Source organism: Crassostrea angulata, chromosome 3 (genome assembly GCF_025612915.1).
Source record: "Crassostrea angulata isolate pt1a10 chromosome 3, ASM2561291v2, whole genome shotgun sequence".
In the NCBI taxonomy this organism is placed as follows: Eukaryota; Metazoa; Mollusca; class Bivalvia; order Ostreida; family Ostreidae; genus Magallana; species Magallana angulata.
Window position 1 is genome coordinate 5,276,933 of NC_069113.1, and position 23,752 is coordinate 5,300,684.

The 23,752-nt window shown below is 34.7% G+C and overlaps 1 protein-coding gene across 18 annotated transcripts in view; it reads left to right on the forward strand.

The window, feature by feature from the left end:
* The first annotated feature begins 2,107 nt into the window (after positions 1-2,107).
* The window catches only part of LOC128175501 (serine/threonine-protein phosphatase 4 regulatory subunit 4-like), a 32,011-nt gene continuing 10,366 nt past the window's right edge, over positions 2,108-23,752 (forward strand). For 15 of the 18 annotated variants that reach the window (XM_052841146.1, XM_052841152.1, XM_052841143.1 and 12 more), the window contains exons 1-18: positions 2,108-2,370; positions 2,469-2,542; positions 10,446-10,554; positions 17,274-17,421; positions 17,652-17,725; positions 18,018-18,124; positions 18,398-18,505; positions 19,098-19,219; positions 19,886-20,008; positions 20,328-20,461; positions 21,400-21,477; positions 21,706-21,825; positions 22,046-22,123; positions 22,325-22,411; positions 22,527-22,709; positions 22,937-23,042; positions 23,225-23,559; positions 23,668-23,745. In XM_052841146.1, the coding sequence (XP_052697106.1) occupies positions 2,284-2,370; positions 2,469-2,542; positions 10,446-10,554; positions 17,274-17,421; positions 17,652-17,725; positions 18,018-18,124; positions 18,398-18,505; positions 19,098-19,219; positions 19,886-20,008; positions 20,328-20,461; positions 21,400-21,477; positions 21,706-21,825; positions 22,046-22,123; positions 22,325-22,411; positions 22,527-22,709; positions 22,937-23,042; positions 23,225-23,559; positions 23,668-23,745 (2,151 nt within the window). In that variant the 5' untranslated portion in view covers positions 2,108-2,283. Of the gene's footprint in view, positions 2,371-2,468; positions 2,543-6,549; positions 6,800-10,445; positions 10,555-10,606; positions 10,617-17,273; positions 17,422-17,651; positions 17,726-18,017; positions 18,125-18,397; positions 18,506-19,097; positions 19,220-19,885; positions 20,009-20,327; positions 20,462-21,399; positions 21,478-21,705; positions 21,826-22,045; positions 22,124-22,324; positions 22,412-22,526; positions 22,710-22,936; positions 23,043-23,224; positions 23,560-23,667; positions 23,746-23,752 lie in introns of those variants that run through there. The other 3 variants (XM_052841145.1, XM_052841144.1, XM_052841155.1) reach the window with 3 other exon arrangements.

The following is a 23,752-nucleotide window of genomic DNA, read 5'->3' on the forward strand; positions in this document are numbered from 1 at the left end:
ATAGGAACATTAAACTTGAACATTATAGACATTTGAGTAAGTATAGTTTTTGTCATTCGTCGTGCGTTTTCGGGCCGTCGGTCGTTAACTTCTGAACATTGGCAGCCTCTTCACGGAAACAAACAGCCTAATATACATGTAGAACTTCGTTCTTATATACAACGTAGATGGTGTAAGGAAGGCAAAAAACATTGTGTGAAATTCGTGACTCCCGTCCCAAGAGACCGTACGTTTTTGGTGAAATCCTAAATAATTGACGCAATCTTGATTTTCTTTCTCTCTACTTCTGACCATCTAGCAGAAGAACTGCGGTATATGCATCATTTGGTAGTGTATATTCAAGTTTATTTTAAATCAATATTTCCGGGGTAGGATGGGGCCAAAATAGGGGGAGGGGTCGAATTTTTACATAATGATAAATAGTAAAAGCTCTTTGAAAATGTTCTCTAAAACTATTTGGCCAGGAGGTTGAAACTTGTGTGAAAGCATCCTCATGTGTGTAGTCAGTGCAGATACATTTTTTTTAAAAATAATGATCCCGGGAGTTAAGTGGACCACAACTGGGGGGGGGGGTGTTGCATAGGAATAAATGGAGAAAATCTTGTTGATTAAACATTACCTTAATGTACCCAGAGGCGGATCCAGCAATTTGGAAAAGGGGGGAGGGTCGATTTGATGAAAATCAATATGTGCAAAATTCATCATTTGTCAATAAACAAGGACTTTTTGAACGTTTTCAGTGCGTATACAACTGTATTTAATACACATTTATCTCATCACTATCTATTTCACATCTATTTCAACATCAAAGTGCATTGCATTATACAGTGTATTGAGCGTTTTGCTGTTTTGGTTTAAGTAAGGAAGATTTACATAATATCTAGCCTAAAGAAACCCAAGTTTCCAGCAATGAGAAAGTGCTATGCTTGATAGAAAAGAAACACTAAGAAACAAAAAATAACTGACTAATTACGAAAAACTACATGTATTATAAAAATGGATATTTTGGTAATTTTCTATGGCTTTGATGTTTTTAAATCTGAACTATTTATCTATTTTGATTTCTATCGATTGCCTTCTTAAATAAAGGTCTAAATGATAGGGTATGGCAAGAGAATGGGGATGATTTATCAGCTAAAAAGATGGTTCGTGTGTAACACAATGGTAAAAGCAATTGTCGTCCCAGGGAACTTGATGTGACCTCTCTAATGGGTGCGCTACATCATCCGGACTGAACTGATGAGATCATATTATAAAATTTTTATAAAGTTTTGAAAAGTTGTGCATTTTCATAATGGTTTGCATATAAACCCTTTACACGGTATTTTTGTAACAGAATTTCCGATTCTTGGTAACAAAACAGAAAAAGGCTTTCTTTTGTTCGATATTTGATAGGGTTTTTTCATATAAGAACAAAATTATGAAACGTTGTACGAAATTTTTGAAATAAGCAATTTTAAAAGCATTTATTTGAGATAATTACAGTATTTCAGTTATAAATGGGGAAAATTGCCTTTAACATGTAATAGGTATTAAACGTTTTCAAAAAAAAAAAAATCAGATATCCCAGAGAAAGGGGGGGGGGTTCTGGATCCGCCAATGGTACCCTACTTAATTGTCCAGGTATTTTTTAAAACCTGGTTTGTATCACGGGTGAGTGTTTTGGCCCAAGAGTATATAATACACTGATGCAATGTATTTAACGTACGTTAGGACGTAAAGTTATTTTTGGAATGCATTTAAACTTTTATTTTTTCTGAATATATAATAGAAAAAGAAAAGAAGAACTGTACAATGATTACCTTAATATCATCACAGTTTCAAATGAGTCAAGTCCAGGACTTTTAGTAAGCTAGGTATATATATATATCACTAGTATGATGGAAATAAAAATCAACCTACATGACTAAATAATGGGCGAAATAAGAGACTCCGCTTTGAAGTAATGAAATAAAGAAAAATATTTTGGAATTTCACATTTTTTTTCAATTTTGGAGACCAAGATCTATGTAAAGAAGTAGATCTACAGTATACATCGTGATATTAGGATTTTAAATACTTTTTCGCGCCTTTATTCGTTGCCATATCTCGCGAGACAAAACGAGATTATGCACATTTCCATCATGGAGGCCAAGTGTGTTGTCAAGTGAAGCTTTCTCGAGCTTGTTTATTTCTGAAAAACGAAGTGTCCTTAAAGATTCTGTGTACCCCTGTAAATATGTATCTTTGGATGATTGTTAATTATGACCAGAGTTTTGGATAGATTTATTTTCAGCTAATAACATGTCAAGTTCTGTAGATGCGACGTCGACGTCGCTCGCCGAGGACTTGCAGGATTTGCAACTGGACAGACCTGCCAAGGGTCTCAAGGTAATTCCCAACAGTCGAAATTTACAGCAACTGTCAATAAATGCGAGTATTTTATTTGAAATTGATCAATGCATATGCAATTATTTTAATTTTTGCAGTCCGTTGAAGAACTTGAAAAGTTAACGGTTGATGAACACTTGAGTGATATAGAGAGATCAGTGTATTTGCTAAGGTGAGTATGGATGGCGTGTGAAATAATGTTATTTAGAGACTATGTGATTTTTTAGACATATCGGAGCCCTCATATGACATTAACATTCGTTTGTTAATTCGAGGAATTTAAATACCAGTTCTGATTATCTACCTTGTTAATCTCTTGTTGTTGCTTTTAAATACAATGGCAAGGAGTAAGGGCAGATTGTGTTTTAATATCTGCACAGCCAATATCCTCTTAGTCAGATTAAAATCATTTATGTGTATGCAAGAATTATGACTAGTCAAGTTGCTTGTAATTAATGAGTTGGTTTGTGTTTATATTAGAGACACAGTATCGATACTAAAAAAACAATAAAAACTGAGATTACACATATCAAATAGAGCCAATCAAACTTTGAACTACCATTTATAAAGGACAATTTTGGGAATTAAAACAGATTGCAAGATTTTCGTTTACTGATTATGTATTTTGACTTGGAGATGTTCAATACAGTTCATGAATCGAACATTGGGGTGTAATTTTTTTCTTGGTTAATGACACATGTGTGATACCTTTTCATTGCAATATTACTAAGTACTCAAAATATGTTTCGGATGAAGATTTTGATGTTCAAATTGACTATCATTAAATATTTTATGTGTGGTTCATGAGTTTTTCATTTAGTGAAAATCAATGGTAACTTATCGGTTAATTTTTTTTTTTTAAGATAAAAAGTTCAAAAATGGAGGATACAGAATTTCATTAACCTAATAGTTATTGTACAATATTAAAGTCACCTTCATAAATGATTAATTTATTCAATATTATTCAATATAAAGTTTTTTCTGTTTCATGGAAAATACACATGGCCTTTAGGAATCCTTTAAATGGAATTATGAGTGTTGATACGATACATGTTAAATAGTAGCAAACATTAGTTCCAAGACTTGATTTGAAACATAATCCTTTTTAATGTATTAAGTATAGATAACCCTATGTCTTGAACTTATTAAAGAATTAGAATATATTTGGAAGTATAAAATTTGTGTTTATGTTGAATTTATTTACATTTTCAATCTATGTACCTATTATGTATTTTGGTTAGTTTATTAAAAGTGACAATTTATTAATTTGGTCATATTGGTTAAGTCCAGGACTTTATGCTATACATGTTACATGATGTATGCATGATGAAATCCTCAGTAAGGATATTATGAATAGGATGGTATAGTATAGCACAGTCCAATCAGTCATGTATGTTTGTTGAAATCCTATAAGATAAACAGCGCACTCCTATCACATGAAGCAGTTATATTTAGGATGAAATCCTCTTAGTTAGAAGTACAGAAAGAATTATTAAAGTGAATTCAGTTCACGGGACTGTGTATGTTATATATGTATGTGGAAATCTTCTGTGTTAGACAGATAATGATTCAGGTTGTGACCTGTCCATCAATCTGTAACTGCATGCAATGTGCTGGAAGAGTACATCACAGCTTTTTATAGATCTTTAAAACCTTTCCATTTTCACCTCGGCTGGGCAAGTTAGAATCAATCAGATGGTCTGGCATTAAAATATATGCCATAAATATGTGTAAAATTGGCACCTACATTATTGACAATTATATACCTAGTGTAAGCAACAGAATAGAGCAATCAATTTTCCTAATGTGAATTTATCTGCCATATTGAAGCATTAAATGTACGCCATATAATCTGTTTACCATTATTTAATTATATTCAAACACTGACCCGATTGAATTCAATCGAGCACTTGAGCTTGAATGCTCGCATTATGAATTGATTATACCTAGTTGTTCATTTTGTCATTAAAATATTTTGAGCGTCACTCGTTTGAGAAGCCTGATATTTTCTAGTGAGAACTTCATCTTTTATTCATGCTCAATGGTCACAACAAGTACAGTATTGCTTGGATATTCCACTTCTTGATTCATGCATGATTAGTTATTGAAAATATGGCCAGGCTTTTTTTTTGAGGGGTGGGGAGGGGGAAGGGAGGGGGTGGTGATTTTAAAAGGTAAAGATTCATTAATTTTAAATAGTCTTTATAATTTGAATATTCAAGAACATATAGTTTACGTGAATGAGACACTAAAGCTATATTTGTGGCATTCTTCTCCCCCATCCCCTAATTATTGGGGAAATGCACAAAGCAGTTATGTATAAATTATCCATAGAATGAACATAAAGAAGGCTTAGTCTGGTGTAAACAAATGTAGACTTCCAAAAAGAGTACTAACAAAAGATGTGGAGTAGAGATTTAAATATCTGGGTGTATAGAGTGTTTGTATAATTAAAGCTAGTATCTATTGATCCCACTCTGTGAAGTAGGTGACTCCATTGTGCTTCATGCTAAAGCACAATTTCCTCTTGGTCCTCTATGTCATATATTACCAACACGTAAGTCATAAGTCAATGTTGTATTCCTGGTGCTATCTGATTTCGTCTGACAAGACTGATTGTCAATGCTGTCAGATCTTCACACCCAGCCACTGGCCCCTACCCCCGAACACAAGCATGGTGGCAGAGGGCTGCTACTTTATTATGATTGGAAATGTTCGAGATTTATCAATTCGCCAAAATGTCTGGAAATGAAATGTCAGTCTGTGAGAAACTATTAAAGCTGTAATTATAAGCACTAGTGGCTCATAAAAAGGCAAAACCTTGTATTGATTTCTTGTTTGCTAATGATTTTGTAGAACAAACCTTTTGATTCAATAAAATTAGCCCTACTTAGAGTTCAAAGGATTAATTTTTATGGTCACAGATTTGTTTGATATGTAGCCATGAAATTGAAAGGCATTACTGAAGGTTTGGTTTTCTATTTTTTGCTATTAAAGTTTATATAGCTACATGCAATATAATTTACAGTTTAGTTGAATTTCCTAAAAGAAAAACACGAATAAACAAATACAAATATAACTTTATCAGTATAATCACATTCATTGCTTTGTCATCAATACATGTACTGCAAAATTAAGTTTCCTGATGATATTTCACTGGCTTAATTGTTAATACATGCAGTGGCCTTTCTGCATGCAAATCCCTATTACTTTTTAAAACAGATTTAAGAGAATCAAATGAGCTAATTTAAATGACTATATGTCAACAAATGAGAATTTTGTCTGGAAACAATTTAGATTTAATTTTTGAATTTCTCAATTAAGAAGTTACCTAGTATGAAATATATAGGCAATTAGTGTCTTAACTGTTTGTTATGTAATATTATTTGAACAAATCCATTTCTGGCATGATCAATTCAAGGTATCGGTATTTAAAAGCTAAGAGAATGCAGTTAATGACAATGCTCCTAGAGTGAATCATGGTCTCACTGGTCTGTAAGTATATATTTAGGTGGTTAGCATACATTATTGATTGCTCAACATCTGTAATAACAAACTCCTGAAATATGTGATAAAGCAGAATATCAATTATTTTTAGAAAAAGGAATTTAAAGATTCCATTTTGTTTTGAGGTGGTTGTTGTTACTGGCATGTCAGTGCCAGGAAACTATTGCACACTTCACTAATAAACACGGCCTAATCATGGCTTTCCTTTAGTGTTCCAACACATTTAGACAGTTGTGCACACAATACAAAAATGTGATAACATATTATCCTTAAAAAAATCCATGATTGGAAAATCAATTAGCTCAGAATTTTCCACCCTAGAAAGGCATCCCATCAGCAGTGAAAAATTGCCTCAAATTAGAAAAGCATAATTCATTAACACAGAAAACAATCTCTCTGGCTCAATTATGCATAGCATTGAAAAGAGGATACAAACACAGAAAGGGTCTCCTCTTCTTCAATAGCTTCTGTCGGAACTGTTAAATCAATCCTTTGATAGCAGAGATGACATAATGGCCGATAAGCCTGCATGTGTGAAGCATGGAGCAATGTAGAATTGTCATTCCGGGCCATTCAAGACAAGAAATCGGTTCTAATTGCAATGTTTGGAGAGAAATAGCTCACAGTGGACTGGAGGGAATGTGACAGCTCATTGAGCTTCGAGCCGGAAGAGAAAGCTCCAAGTGACTGCCCACATATTTATCTGAACTGAGGCTGATGCATCAGCGATCAGCGTGTGTGTTGTTATGGTGTAGAAGGAGTGCAGTCACATCTCATTGTAATGGGGACATGTTGTGTTTGAACTCACTGTTATGGAAGATATTGAAGTGTGTTATAAGAACACGAGTACAGGGGAGAATGTGAACCTGTTTTGGGACGAGGTGCCCAGTTCATCCCTGGATGAGGAGGATGACCTTCCAAGGTATGTTTACATTTGTGAAGGGGATCCTCTGCTTGTAAGGAAGACTGTCAATGACTTTCAATGTCAGAGTTGATGAAATCTTATGAATTCAAGAATAGACGGATAGATAAAGGTTGTTTACACCTGCAGACACTAATTTGTTGGCTTTGTTTTGTCACCAAGAAACAAGGTGGCTGAACTGTTTATGTTTCTGATTTATTGTCTTTGAGTATACATGTTTTTTTGTAGTTTATATGGCACTTGTAATGGTCTAATAATACTTTACTAGCGTGATAGGGAAAATCAATGTCTATAGGAGTCGAGTACTTCAAATTTTTTGTTTTGTGCAAAATCTGAGATTGGCAGATTCTCTGCTCTTGTTGGTTAGTTTGTTATTTTTGGAGGGTATGTATTTATTATAGCACTGAAGCATGTGTGCATTTTGTAAATTGAAGCACAGGAAAATGTATGCATCATAATTAAGTGATGACGATGTGTGTGTAATATTTTCTCATATGAATTAGTTTAGACTGCTCTTTGTGTTTAAAATTTGTCAAGTGTTTACACATGTTCCCGGCCTCTCTAGCTTGTAAAAGCAGGAAACTTCTAGGAAAAAGCAGTTTTGGGATTATTAAACAAGGAAATATTTCTCACTCTCATTTTTAAATACTCTAGTAGTATATTTATTTCCATGAATTTTAGTAAACCCAAAACCTCATCCTGTATTTTGTTGACCTAAGTGATTGATAGTGCATGTCATATTTATAAAGCATCCCTATTCTATTCTAAAATCTTTGAACATACCGTCAGAGTATAAACACAGAATTTCTTTCAGTTCAATTCACAATGATTACCTTTAAAATCTTTTCATGAGGATCAAATCATGAGCAATTTAGATTGGATTAAAAGATCAACAGTAAAACGACCTCAAATGTTGAAGGCAAAATTAAAGTTATTGTCAGATAATGTACACATTTCTTTGCTTACAAGAGCATAATTTCAGTAAGGGATGGAGACTGAAATTGAATTAAAGCAAGTATTGGACTCTTTTTGCCCGGGTTTAACGGGTTCTTGGTGATAATTGCTGTAATTTCAATAATGATGAATAGGTTATTCATGTGCAGGGTAATGGGATGTCAGTTAAAAATATATAGAACAGTAAATAATTTGAAAGTCAGTTTACATCTAGAGTAGATGTTTGATTTGCCAGATCAGGTGATTTTAATGTGACGCGTGATCCAAGATCAGCTGTGATGGTTATCAAGTTTTATAAGATTTAAGTTCAGGTTATCTTTCATCTCATGACTATTTCCAACCCTTCGAGAAAAAATTGTCAGGAATTAGTCCCAAACTCACGGTAACATCCATGGATATACAGGTTTCAACCTGATAAGGCACCGATAGTTATCAAGGATACCCAAGGTTTTACTTTAATCAGTTGTCAATATATAAAGAAGTATGTTAAATTCATGTAACCTCAAGGCTGGTTAATCCTGAAGAACTTCAGCTGGTGTTTACAGCTGGTGATGTAAGGCTGATGACTCCAATCTCTAGCCTGTGATACACAGTGCTCAGGAGGTGATAGATTGACCTGCTTTATCTATTAATTGGGAGGATGGTGCCGTATTGTGTTACAGCCTCCTATTCCCATATCACAACACTCAGCATCTTCCCAGTCCAGCCTGACTAATGCAAATGTTGTGAAATCCCCATCTAAAAAAAAAGTCAATATTTACATTTGTTGGTCACTTATTGATTCGCCTGTGGTTTAATCCATTGCGTATATATTTGTGCGGGAATACGAACAGGCATTTTTTTCCTTCTATAATTATGATCAATTCTATTCCTGAATCATAGGGTATAGCTAGATGTCATTGAGTAGTTATAATCGTATACAGCATAAAGGAGGAGATCAGGTAGTGACAGTCGTACCCACGGTGTGATATCGCTGCTGAGGCAACAATCTGATAACAATCACTAGCTCCTTTTACATGTATTATAAAGCTGAATGGCATATTGAGAATGAAATATGATTACTCTGACATTATTCACCTTAACAGATAAGTTTGAGTTGAATGGCAATTTTCTCTTGCCTAATAGTTTACAAGTAACCAGAGATTTTTATAGTAATTCAATAATGAGTTAAAAGGAGATAATAAAGAAAGTGATCTTTCAATGCACCCAGGGTTCCCTTGGGGTCAAGAAGTAACTTTCTGATGGGGTTCGCTTGTTTCTTTCAGTCTGACCCCTAATTATAGCCCAGTGTGGGGCCTCATTATACGAAGTCTATCCCTGTTATAATGTGTTCCATATGACACCTCCAGAAGGCAGAGCTTGCCTCCCGTGGCAGATGTTGGTCATTTTCTCCTTGTCTGTTTTGTCTTGTATACACATCGTTGTCTTCTTGAAAGAGCCAGACAGGCATCACGAAGCCATCAGCCACACAACTTACTGATCAGCCATGTTTTGATGAGTCTGCCTTTTGACTTTATGGTTATTCCTCTTCTCGGGGTTTTCCTTTAATTCCTTTGTGATACTTAATAGTCTTGTTCAGAAAATCAGTTGCTGGAGATAGGAATTTATATTTTGTTCACGCATTGAGATAATTGTCTTAAATCACTTTTGAGTAATAAGTGCTTTGTAGATGTTGACTTGATTTCAAAGTGACTGCCATCAAAGAAGTCATTTTCTCTGTAATATATCTTATAAAAAGGTCAATTATGATGGAGAAAAATTTCAGCAATAAGAAGATGCACAATTGATGAAAGTTTTATTTTGCTTATCCAATGAATCTTGCCTGGAGCAAGTCAGAGACTTTGTGTATTGGCAGCTTTTGTTTTTGCAGATTCAAAAGCCAAATTCAATGATTTTTTTCCCATTCAACCATTATGTAATCCGTAGAGGCAAATTGATGTATGAGATAGCCTGCTTGTTGGGTTTTGTACGCCTCAATTTAATAACTGTGGTCGTAAAAATGGCTTTCCTGTAGTGAGAGTAATTATCCAATAAAAAGGGGTTATATCTGTAGAAAAAAGCCTCTGTGCCAGATGCCGCAAGAAACACCTCATAAGCCTTGTGTGTACAAGCTGATAAAACAAGGATAAGATCTTTATTATAAGAATTAATAAATTCAAATCTTAACGTTCAGACATCAAAAACCTGCCAGAGAAGAGATTATTTCATTAACCTGGGCATCCACACACAGGATGTCTGTCTGATATTGTAAAAGCCCAGCCATAAGGTCTGGGGTGTTTGTTTCTTGTACATGTATTATTTCCAGATCTTTTACTTGTCCAGCTGATCAAAGAAATCATTACAAATAACATACTCCTCTAGCATTGTGAATCTGTTAGGTGTGTCAGTTCAAAAGATGAAGCCACAGAAGTATACAAGTCTTTACTTTGTGTTACTACCAATATATGTGTGTTACCATTAAAATAATAAAGAAGTTTTTTGTATCTTGGTCAAGTGAACAGAAACTACCATAATTTAGCATTCATGTCCATGGTTCTGTGATTTTCACGATATTTCCCTTCTCCAATATAACTGAGGCAAAAGGATCCTGACAATGAATTACTTGTACTGGTACCTTCTTTTGTAATATTTAATACCTGTTTATGATTTGAGAGCCTTGTATATAATTAATGATATTTCATTGTTGTTGCAGTTCTGGACAAGAGGTGCAGAGAATCAGCGTCATTCACAATTTGCCAGATTTACTTCGAGACACAGAGAGTCATGATGAATGTATGCGGCGGGTCGTTCCCAAAGTCAGGGTAAGTCTTCTGTCTCATTCCCAAAGTCAGGGTAAGTCATCTGTCCTGTTCCCAAAGTCAGGGTAAGTCTTGTGTCTTCACCGGTCATCTGAATTGGACAACCAACAACTTCTGAATCCTACTGATATTTATTCCAATTAACATTAAAACACTTTGAATTGCTTTATTCCATTATAAATCTTCAAGATATATTGGGCCCAAAGTTAAAACTAAACATGAGTTATTTTAAAATTAGTACACAATTTGTACTTGTCTTCTTCGCTGATCACTAAGGAGGTATATTTAGAGCAGTTTTATCAAACATCAATGCCATAGGTTTGAATTGTGTTAAAATGGACCAAAGTATCAAAGAATGTCTTAAAACAGCTATTGATAAGTAAAAGTATATTTTTTTACACAGTTGTGGTATTTCTGGAGACTAAGCTTTTCTACTTGAACCAGTATCTGGTAATAATTTGAGTTTTCAAATTTAGAGAAGAAATATCAAACTTGCAAATAACGAGTAAAAGTTTTAGGGAATCATTCACTTATTATATTCAATACCGGTATTTGTATTTCAAAGTAGAAACAAGGAATCATAACTAAGTATGAATCATTTCCTGTTGCTCATATCTATAGCAATTAGAATATTTCTGATTAAAACAATGACAAAAGATTTCATGTATGATTAGGAGAATTACAATACATGGAGTTTTCATTAGGAATATTAGATAGTATATGAATCCTATCATAACCATTCTACTAGAATGGAAATGGCTAAAAATAGTACAGTTGTGTACAAATGAGGAACGTATGGAGGGTATGTGCCAGTCTTTTCAACACTGTTTCAACATTCATTGAATTGTTTTTGAAATTATAGGATGGGGCTTACTTGTCAAGGTCTGATTGCAATATTGGGTCATAGTATTGTCTATTAGAGGTTTTAAGTTACATGCTGTAAACAGGGAAAACATTGGTACACATTGATGGCACACCTTGTCTTAAAAATATCTCAAGATGAAAAGAATTTTTAAAATAAGAACAATTCTGTTTTTGTTTTTACAATTTTGTTCTTTGAAAATAATGCATGTCAATTTTACAATAGCTCATATGCCATGCCCTACTCAAGGGTTTTAAAAGCAGTCATTGAATCAGAAATATTTGTTGTTCAAAAACAATTGTATTGTACTTTGGCGTAATAGGCAGTTGATTCATCGTGCGTATCAGTAGAATGCAGTCTTTAATTTAGATATCAATGAAATAGTTCAGGGATTTGATAAAAAAAAAAAAAAAAGAGTCTTTCAGTGAAGCAAATTATAATAATTGAATTAGTTTCAATCTTTTTGATTTACTGAGTTGCATTGGCTCAGTGGTCATAGGTGTCTGGCCAGTAACCCAAAGGTTGCTAGTTTGAGGCCCGCTGTGGTCACTAAATGGTGTGTGTTGTGTCCTTACACAAGGCATTTTATATTGTCTCAATCTACCCAGATGCAATTGGGTACCAGTTTATGCTGGGGTTCAACCTGCGATGGACTGGTGTCCCATCCTAGGGGAGTCAATGATTCTCATCCACTTAGCACCACGGAAACCGGAGATATGTGCCTTCATGTCTCTGAGAAGAAATTAACTTTTTAACTCTTTGGTTTACTGCCTACTTAAAAGTCCTTTGATATGGATACATATGGAACATAATAGCAAAACAACAAAATTTTTCGAAAATGTCACTTCAAATGATCAAGTTTTTCTACTGGTATATTGAATAAAAGATGAGTGAAATGGCAGAGTTCCTTAGCAATAAAAGATATTTATCATGGTAATACAAGAACAGTTATGGCATGACTGTGAAAAGGCCAATATAGGAGACCTAAAATTATGTACATTACATAGATGTAATATTTTCCCTTGGTGATTTGTGTGTGGCATTGTTTTTTATTCACCCAGTCGTTCACCACTGATTGTTCCTTTAAGTATGAGTTGCTCTGTGCAGATTGCCTGCATTAGTGTTACTTGTCAATATTTTCTTGCTTCCAAATCAATTCACTCTGTCAGGTGTACAAACATATGGTTTACTGCAGTGTAAGTTTGAATGATTGTGGTAAACTCAATTGAATGAGTAACACCTGTATCCAAAGGGAAATATTACTCAGCATCATTATCAAGTCATGTGACTTAGGAGAGTAAAAATCCCAGAATCAAGTGTAAGAAATTCAGCCAGATTAAAACAAAATGACAAAAGATTTCATGTATGATTAGGAGAATTACAATACATGTAGTTTTTATTAGGAATATTAGATAGTATATATACAATACAATATTTATACGAATAATACGAAATACGAATTACAATACATGTAGTTTTTATTAGGAATGTTAGATAGTACCTGGTATATGAACCTATCAATACCATTCTTCTAAAAGGGAAATGGTCAAAAATAGTACTGTTGTGTACAAATTAGGAACATATGGAGGCCCGTATAATGACTGGATTTTGACTTGCTAGAAGAATTTTTTTTTAACACATTTAAGTGATATTATAATGACCTTTATGTACCAAAAAAAACTTGTTGCAGTGCAAGAAGTTGTTAAAGTATACAGTGTAAAGTAGGGCTCTATGATATGCTGAAGTAGTCTCAAGAGAGGCAATAGCCTAAGGGTACTCTCATAGCTTAGAGGGAGGGAAATATTCAACCACAATTCAATGCCAGACTTGGTTAGAGTTTTAAATGTATATAATATTTGTGTACATAGGTATGTAATTAATCATTTTTGCAGGGATTAAGCTTAGAAGTGAGTCCTCCAAAACTAAAAAGAAAATTGTGTAGAAGATACTTAGTAATGTCTCTTTGTATTGTCAGACATGCTTGAAATTTTTTGTCAATTCTTTTTAAATCTTCTCTTGAGCAGGTGTCATGAAAAGTTATCTTTATTATGATGGTGCAAGAGGAAATTTGGAAATCATATATTTGGTGAGGCTATAAAAGGGAATTATGTATAGATATAAGTGGCTGACCCATGTTGACTTGGGGTAAACATTTGTCTTTCATATTATGAAACAAATGCTAGGCAAAGTCAGCCCGGGCTCGTATTGATCGGCAAACACACTCGCAAGGATGAATGCCATGTTATGAATTTCTGATCCTCCATTAATCTTTGGAAACTTGCACTGGTTTATACTGCATGGGATAATGCCAAAGTCTCCATCATATCAAAACCAAAATTTGGAATGGCTAAAAAATATTTGCTAGGTCAGGTGTTCAGAAATGACAAGGATTTGCAATCTTCTTTTATGAATCATAATACTCTTTATCATTTTCTATTCAATTCTAAGCTTGGATGGCAGCCCCCTTCTTGGGTTTTTTCTTTCTTAAATCAACAGTTCATGTTAACTTTATTGTCAGAAATATTGAGGCACCATATTAAGCCCTGTCGAATCCAGAGATCTTGGGAATTTTAATTAAATGTGTAGAACTGTACATGGGTGGTTTGGAGTTGCTCCACAAGCAGAATTTTTCAAAGTTATTGTTTGTGGCTTGAATGTCAGACTACAGTTAAACAGAAAAACAAATGTTTTAAAAGTAGGTCCCCTTGCTAAGAGAAAAACTTCTCAGTCCCAAGAACTGAATCTCATCTCATTTAATGCTATTGCTGTATTTATGTGCTATCTATATGAATCAGATATATATGTCTTCAGTAAGGGTTCTGGACCAAAATACTAACTTTAACTTGTCAAATCAAAGTCTGGATCATCTTCAGAACGTGTCTGTCGCCATGTTTGATGAAATTAAATTAATATTTTGTTGCTGTGGTAGCTAAACCATGTTTGAAAAAAATTAAATGTTACATACAATTTTAGTGGAGTATAAACTTTGGCAAATAAAATGCAAAAGACACTTCTAATGTAGACTCTTAAGTTTATAAAAAAAAATTACCATGAAATGTGTAATCTGTAAATACAAGAGGTCCTAGGTTGGGGAGCCTATTTTGACCTTTGCTTTGTGTTATCCAGCTTACATTTGATCATTGCATTTGCTATTACACCTGGGCCCCTTTTTTTCTGGAACATGCAGTTAAAACCAGAACTGAAATCTGTTAGGCTTTCTACAGGGGATTAAGTATAGCAAGGCATGAAGTGTAAACTCCTTGACAATGTGAATGTACGTAGTTAACGCAATTATTGTACAAATATTTGTCTATTTGTAATGTTAAAACCAATAACCTACATCTTGTTGACAAGTCCTGATTTTACAGAAGAAAACATCGCGATTTTTGTTTCTTTGATTTTGTCTTGGTGAATTTTTTTTTTTTCGTTTTTGTTTTTGATAATTACAACATTTACCTGCAAAAAAAATTACTCACATTATGCAATTTACTTGTTATTTGATACTCTAACAATTTGGGATTTAAAAGGATCTTAAAAAATGCTTTATGATTATATGTAATTGCAATATACACACCTTAAGTACCGGTAGAACAAAAATCATTCATATTTTTTTCCATTTAAGAACTTAATGTTATTGTATAAGGTAATAGGTAGTCCACAAAATTTACAAATGCTCATCATACACAGTTTGGAAATACATTTACCTTTAAGTATGTTTACAAAAAATGGTAAAGCTAAATAGTTCATAAAAGCCTGGATCCATTTAGGATTGTATGTTTATAAAACATAAAGTCTAGCTTAATTGATCAAGTCTCTTACTTTTTATCAGTGTCAGACAGAAAAGAAATGCATTAGTTTCTTATAATTAAATTCATTGTGAGCCAATCTACTTGTCTTTGTAATAGCTTCTAAGCTTTTGTTTTAGAGTTAACCCCGACTTCAATACTATATTGATTGATGGCATAAGATTTGTACCCTTGTCTCTACACACACACAGATGATGGGAACCTACTTGTTTAGGAATGGGAAAACCACTTTGTAACCCATATAAAAAAAACCTCCAAAAATGTTTGCACTCCTTATTTTTAAAACTGTGCACTTGTAGTACTTCACTTTGACCTGAGATGATGGCATTTGTTTCTCAAAACCACCAAGCAGTTAAAAGTGCGTCTGTACCAAGGGCGCCGGTTTGTGGTTCTGTTTAAAAAATTCGGGTTCAAAATTGAGATTCATTTTTAATACTGAATTTTGATGAATTTAAAGCTCTCACAGAAAACTGCACATCAGAAGTACTGTATATTTGTTTATGATGTAATCAAATATTGTGGAGTAGTATTTTTTTGGCTGCAGATAATGTTTACTCTGTGGTTTCTGACAAATGGCCCTGGTACATCACTTTATCAGTTTGGACCTGTAATTTATCATCTCCATACCCATCTCCACTTGATCCGGGGACGTTTTTCTATTCAGTATGAGATACGATAAAGAACATGGGGTAGCTCACACTGCTGTATAAAGAGATACCACTTCACATAAATTCACAGGACATTTACTGGTAAAAAAACAGTGTTTATGACATTTTAAATGTGACGGTAAACATCTATATTCAGTAATGACTGCTGGGATAGAGCCAAGTTTTGATTTAGGGGTGCATAATCTTGTTCTTACTGCCAAATAAAGATAAAAAGGTTACACACTATCTCGGATAGGCTGACAGTCTTATACCACCTTTTGTTGTCTTTTCTTTTTTTTAAATAAAAAATGATTTGATTCAGAAATTGATGGTTATGCATTTACTGTAAACCAATGTTTATTTACAGCAACTTTTTTTTGTGATTTCTGGTTTATAAAACTGATTTTTGCAACTGAGCCAATATATATATTTTTAAATAAAACCCACAAGATGCATGTAAGTTAAAGAACTGGTTTGTTCCGGAAAATGAAATCAAGATGTTTGTGTTTTTGCAAAAATCACAAATTTTTCTATAATAAATCAAATTGAAATAAAAATTGAACTGTTTTGCCTCATATGCGCAGTCTTGTCTCAGTTGAATGTTTATGATGGGATTGGGATAATTGCATAAATTGAAACTGGGGAAGGGGGGTGAGTACTTATATTGCTCTAGCAGAATAGTTAACTATGGTTTCCTAAAGAATCCATGTCTGTTTATTGTTAATAACATTGGATGTCTCAGATGTTGCATTGGGATCAAGTTTTTATGATACTAAAGCTGAAGTTACATAATGATTACATCCTTGCCTGATTTTGCACAAACATCCAGATTATGGCGTAATGTTCTTTGTCAGTGCCTTGTATGACACTGATGTATGGGCAGAACTCATGCTATTGATTACAAGCTATTTCCTAAGAATAGCAAAAAATCAAAAATCTGTAAGTAAATGCACAATTTTAGAAATTTATTTTATGACTGTAAAAAGTCTGTAACAAACATATTTCAGTTGCAATCATGTCTCTGTGTTTTGATGTTATAGGAATTCCCCCAATTTGTATTTTGTATAAATGTAATGATGGATCCTTCAGAAGTCCCTGTATCAACTATCAACAAGAGCTTTCCTATTGGTTAATGAAATTGCTGATGCTGTAATTTAAACTTCACTGAGGGTCTTTCATTTGCATTTTCAGTTTCTAATTTTGTGGATTTTGACTATTTTGATCAAGATTCCACATTGTGGGTACTTTATGTCAAATTGTTTCTGTAGTAAATGGTTTGATTGTACTGAATATCTTTGTATGATTGTAACTGAGATCTAGTTAACTCATTCTCAAGACACCCCCCCCCCCACTACCCCGTTTTTCCACCCTAGTAATCAAAGTTCTGATTGTATTTGTGCCTTTCAGGAGGTCCTACACCTGGCCCAGACAGACATGCAGCTTGCTGCCACCTCGGCATTCCTGCAGATCCTACAGAAGAACCTGGTGCCCATCCAGAACTACTCACAGACATTCCTCCAGACAATCCTCAATAGTGTGGACAGCAAGGACCCAGGTAACACAGACCCTCGGGGTCCCATCCTTACCTCAGGGCTGAAAAAAACCCTCTGTAAATGTAGCACTGATAAGTCTAAACTTACACAGAAATTACCTCTATAGATGCCTACTGGGTATAAGATCTTAACAAATACCTGTAAATGTCAGGAAATATATCAATGTTGACTTACTTTATATGTCAGAAAATGCTCATGTTTGATTATTGTTGTGTTCTGACTTTTGTTTTAGACGTGGCCTCAGCTTGGTTAGATACATTACTTGATGTCATAGACCTCCTGCCGAAAGAAGTCATTAAAAAAGAGGTTAGTTCAAGTCCCTACCCCCAGGACAGGTCCCCTCAGACCCCACCAACCACTAAGTCTGTATTATACCACATCTAATGTCAAAACTGGAAAAGCAGCAGGACTGGCTCAGTCTATTCAGTGCCAAACTAAATAAAAAATTGTCTTTAATAGGAAGTATAAAAAGCTCCTAAAGGTTTTATACTGGGTGATAAAGAATCGGCTCGGAGCCATTATGTAAGATTTTTAAATGTTGTTGTTAGTTAGAGAGCTTTTGCTGAACTTTAAACATTTGAATGTTGTTTTATTACAGATCTTGGGGTCCGCCATTTCAAAGGGACAGCTTGCACAGTCTGTTCAGTCCCGACTGGCCTGCTGTCGAATCCTCGGCAAGATCTCCACCAAGTTTGAACCTTTTGTGTAGGTCTCCTTCACGAGCATGGTGTTCTACTACTGTTAACTATCATCATGCATTTCTTATAATTTAAAACTAATCCGTCATACAAAGAAAAGTTTTTTTCATGCAATAAGTTTTATTAAAAGCAATTATATCAGTTTTATTGAAAACAGATGTTCACGCGCTAATAAGTATTTTCATGGAATAAAAGTTGATATATAGCTGTAGACATATGAAATTATGTAACTTGCAGTTGCATACACAACATGTAGTCAATTTTTTTTTTGATATTTTAGAATCAAGAAGGAGATTCTTCCTGTGGTGCAGTCCCTGTGTCAGGATGTGGACTATGAAGTCCGGGGCTGTATGTGCAGACAATTGGATTGTGTTGCCAGAGGACTGGGGTCTGTATAAATACAACCAACATTATAAATGGATAGTAAAAGACATTGCTACCTAAGAAATCTCATTACTGAAATATATGTTGCGTGATTCTCAGACTAATAATGATTAGTGTAATGCAAATTTTTAATCTAACAAGGATATTTATCACACAACAGCATCTTGTGCAAATATTCCAACCAGGAAAGTTAACAAGGTACAAGATAATGATTTGTTTGTTTCAGTCCTATTGTATTACACAACACGGGGCAGACTAGCATTTTACTGCTGCCAGGCATACTGCACACTCTATGTGAATCAATACTCAATACATGTGGAGGGTCACTGTGTTCAAATGTCTTTAAAGCCTTCACAGTGTTAAGCTATATCTATAAAAGTCCTGCAGCTGTCAAGCATGGATGTGTTTGTTCACATTATACTGATAGTCATTGTTCTCAATTAAAAACAGTCATTACCCACAAAAATAATTGGTTGTATAGCTAGTTTCCATCCTGTTCTTCTGATATGATTCAGTGCTTTTGATAATGAGTATTTTGCCTGTTAAACCTGTCTCCTATGCCTTCAGTAGAGTATATGTGTGTTTGATTACTGTAGACTGGAGGCCACAAAGAGTGCAATACTGCCAGAACTGGTGGAGCTGACCAATGACGAGGAGTGTCATGTCCGGATCGCGGGACTGGAGACGGTTGTCAATATCCTCAGTCTGCTCGATGCAGGTAGGTACACGTGGGTACGTAGGTACACGTGGGTACACTGTAGGTCCGCTGTGGGTGCTGTGTAGGTACTCTTTAGATATACTAAAGGTACACTGTAGGTATACCAATAAGTACACTGTGGGTATACTAAAGGTACACTTTTGTTAACACAGAATGTACAATGTGGGTATATTGTAGCTACATCATAGGTACATTGCCAATCCCAGGGCAAATTTTGGAATTAATTACAAATGGACAATTTTTAGGCTTTGTTTTAATATCTCTGGAGTAAGCCCAGACTTTAAGGAAATCAAATTTTCTTGAATAAATCATAACTTTGATATATACAATGCCAAAACAATGAAGAATTTGGTGGTGTGGGGTACCTTTGAAATCTATAACCCATTGTCTCTCTTACACTAGCATTTTCGCTGGCCAAGTGTTCGATTCGTTTTTCTCATCTCCCAGGGGGAGAAAAATGAATCGTACACTTGGCTAGGGAAGATGTTACAATAGATGATTCCATAGAATGCAGGACACTGCTGATCTTAGACATGGGGCACTAAATCCTAAAATAATAACAACTGAAGTCTATTATTAAGACAAGCTAATTCTTTGATGAAAGTATTAATATATGTAAACTAAAGCTTTGATATTTATTGAAGCTTGTATTATTTTTTGCTTCAGAAACCTGTGGTACCACCATTATTCCACTTGTGTGCAAGATCTGTCAGCAGGCGGTGCAAGCTGAGGATGCCACATTGCCAGTGGTGGCTACTCAGCTCGGCAAACTGTGCCATGGTATTGCTGGTGAGTAGAAGTCAACAGTGTTATTTACTGTAAACCAACTTTTCTTCACATGATAGAAATATTTACAACATTTGCAAGTTTTTCCTTGGCAGGAATATCAGTCAAAGTCACGTACCACTTCTTGTAAACTTCAATGCATAAAAAAAAAATTCATATTGGTTTTTGGAATTTGTTGTCCGCATGTACCTTCATTTTATCAATCTGAAAAATAAATTGTCACAAACAGAATTTATATTTAGTTTATAGTATTACAGGTAGAATAATGAGTCCTATCATTCTGTATGTGAACTATTTCCATGTTTCTATTTAATTTGCATAGACAACCTCACAGATGAGCAGAAGCAGTGGTTTATAGATTTCTATAAGAAACTTTGTCATGTGGGTTTGGAAAAGAACAAGGCAAGTAGTAGAGTGACCACGCCGGTAATTGACAAGGATCGAGGAGGCAGTAAAGTAAGTCATCAGTGTGTTTGAGTGCTTGGGAGCGGCTACTTCTTACACGGTGGGATCATGCATGGAGCAACAACTGACCCCTATCACAGATATCCTGCAGTTGTTAGCCTGCAGAGAAAGCTCTTTTTTTAAAAGTCAGTTTATTTTTGGTTATCCCAGGAAATTGATTTAGTTTAGTTGTTGTTCTGTGGAGAGTTCCATTAGAGTGAAACTTGAACCATTATAGAATAGATCCCAATCCTCCCATAATTTGTTTTTTGTGACAATAAAACCTGACCTATACCTTCTCAAAGTTGCCATTAATTGTTGAAATGAAATTAATTCCAATTACGATGGAATGGGTTCATTAAATAAAGATATTAATGCTTGTTCTAATTGACAAGTTTAAGTACTAGTATTTATAGTGTATCTCTGTAAAAACAGTAACCCTACCCCACCCCTCCCCTTCCATGCTTGATCCCAACTTACAGCTACCGAGGTAAAGGGTTTGTACTCATACACAGTGGTAGATGAGCTTTCTAATCCTCCTCTAGACTGATCCAGCTAATGACCATCAAGTACTTAGTAGAGGCGTTTTATTCACAGTTAACATGACTCTGACTGAAACTATAACGATTGAATCTTCTATATAACTCTATACACCAGTGTTAAAATACCAGAAATATTTAAACATAACTGTTTCCATATAACTTTATCAACAATAACTACATTCAGACAAAGTAAAAATACTGGAAATATTTATATATATTTTATGGACTATTTTCTACTGAAAATATGCCAAAATAATTTTGTTATATTCTGTCAAAGTCTATAGAGTTAGTCAATATGCTAGTTTTGAAATCTCCATGTATATTGGACATTACCAGACAGATACAGAGTTCTGATTTACAGTGACTGCTCTACCTAAACCAATTTGTGATTTTGAGATAAATTTGCAGGAATCAGACCTAACCGATATCTTTGAGCTAGAAGACAAATTGGTGGAGTGCAGGAAAAACAGTGCATTTAATTTCCCTGTAAGTTTTTATTCGCCTATTCTCTAGGTCTATGTTTTTGATTAACTTCTCTATTTTTGTCATCCCAGAGACAAAACATTACCAGAACTCTTCTGTAAATCAATATGCCTGCTTTAAGTGAACAATTGATCAATCAGTGGTGGAAGAAATAAGTGGACACAATCGAGTAGATCACTTGATGGGTTTCCTGCCGTCGACTGATGTCTGGTTTTTATACATTTTTTGTAGGCAATGGTTTTATTTTGTGGTGCAAAACAATTCAAACCTGATTTGCACGTAACCTTTACACATCTGTGCAAAGACCCCCACTTCATGGTGAGGAAGACGATCTCCGGGGGATTCCATGAAGTAAGTCTAGAGCACCAACTGTTTAAACAAAACATTCATTTCACTCTTGCCTAAAGACATCACTTCCTCTAAATGAAAAACAAACACTTTTATAAATAGTGTCTTGTATAACCTTTCAAAATGTAGGATTTATTTAAAGAGGCATTATAAAATGGCTTATAGTGGTATTAGATGTATTGTCAATGTGCTTTTGGAAATGGAGCTATGTTTGTTTTGACAGGTCTGTAAGTTGCTCGGAAACAGTGCGAATCTGATTCAATCAGATCTTGTGGCTCTACTGAAGGACGAGTCAATCGAGGTAGGCATTACATCAGCTGGCCTGTTGTACCAAGTATAGACATATCTGTAGCAAAATCTTTCAATTCATGTCCATATATGTATCCTTAAATTTAATCTTTTTAAAGATGGTAATACACATTTTCTGTATTTAGTTCATGTTATACACAGTAGTAAATTAATACCTTTGGCACTATAGAACTTACTGTTTTGATAACTTCAGGTACTTAAGGGTGTTGTGAGCAATATGCCGGCCATTCTGGACTGTTACATGTCAAGTGGCAGCAACCACACTGTGTCCGAGTCCAAGGTTAGTCAGTCAAGAAAGATAACTCTAGTGTGTCTACAGATTAACTGTCTCAGAACAGCTCCTCTCTCCCTTGGTCTGGATTGGCTCTGTGTCATTTGCTTTGTTTCTTTTTCAGTCTGGACCTCTATCCGATATCATTCCAGCCTTTTTGGCATCAGAGAATGCTGTTTTTACCTCCAACAACTGGAGATTACAGGAGATGCTGATGAACAACTTGTCGTGCCTAAACAAGTGTTACTCTAGTGAAAACATCTACAACAAAGTCATTCCAATTCTCAGGCAAAAACTCCTCAAAGCTGTAAGATATCATTCTCTCAATGCATCTTGCCAGGGCCTCAATTCCAATTTCATATCAGTTCTTTTACAATAATTTCATTTTGTTGAGCTATTTGGCAATGTGTTGATGAAATATGTTTTCCTGCAGAGGGCTCTAACGTTAAATCATTTCAACTCTTTAATAATAATTTAATTTGGTTGAGCTATTTGGTAATGTACTGTGATGATGAAGAAGGTCTTGTCTTACAGAGGGCCCTACCAGTGAAAGTGGCAGCTGCTCGGTCCTTGCTGAAACTAACAAGGAAGGTGAAGAAGCGAGAGCAGAGGGATGAAATTTTCCACGGTTTAATTCATGGTAAGAATTTCTTTTATCAGTAAGGAATCTAATAATTGGCACATTACGAAGTGTTCCATGGTCTATATGTTTAGCATACATACTCTTTGAAAATGCAATTTAAAAATTTTCAGGGATTTCTTTTGTTTACAATTTGATGAGTTATTGATGTTTGTAGTGACATAGATTGTGTTCTTTTGCAGAGTTTTGTCACGCCAGGAAATGTTACCTGAGGAATGTGTTTGTAGACATTTGTAGAATTGTGATAGAACTGTACTCTAAAAAATTCTTCAAGGAGACTTTCTATGAATATCTTTTAGAATTACACACGGACAGTGTGCCCAATATAAGACTCAATCTGTGTTCAATTTTACCTGACTTAAAACGTTTATTAATCCTTCCAACGGACCGAGGTCTCCTACAGCAATTAGACGCTTGTGTTCGTAAGTTATTAGTGGCAGAAAAAGATAAAGATGTGACGGACGGAGTTCAGAGTGCACTTGAAGAGTTGGACAAAATTCACATTCCAATGCAATCTGTAAGTTTAAAAATTTTGCAAAATATCCATGCAATTTACAAAGGAATGTTCAGGATTGAACTATTCTGTTTATGGTTTAGGAGTATGATGTTTTTCCTTCAATTTTAGATGACAAGAAGAAACTTATTTGAACAAGATTTAGAAGATCAAAAGAAAGAGGAAGAAGAGAAATTACTGCTGGATAATGTAGGTT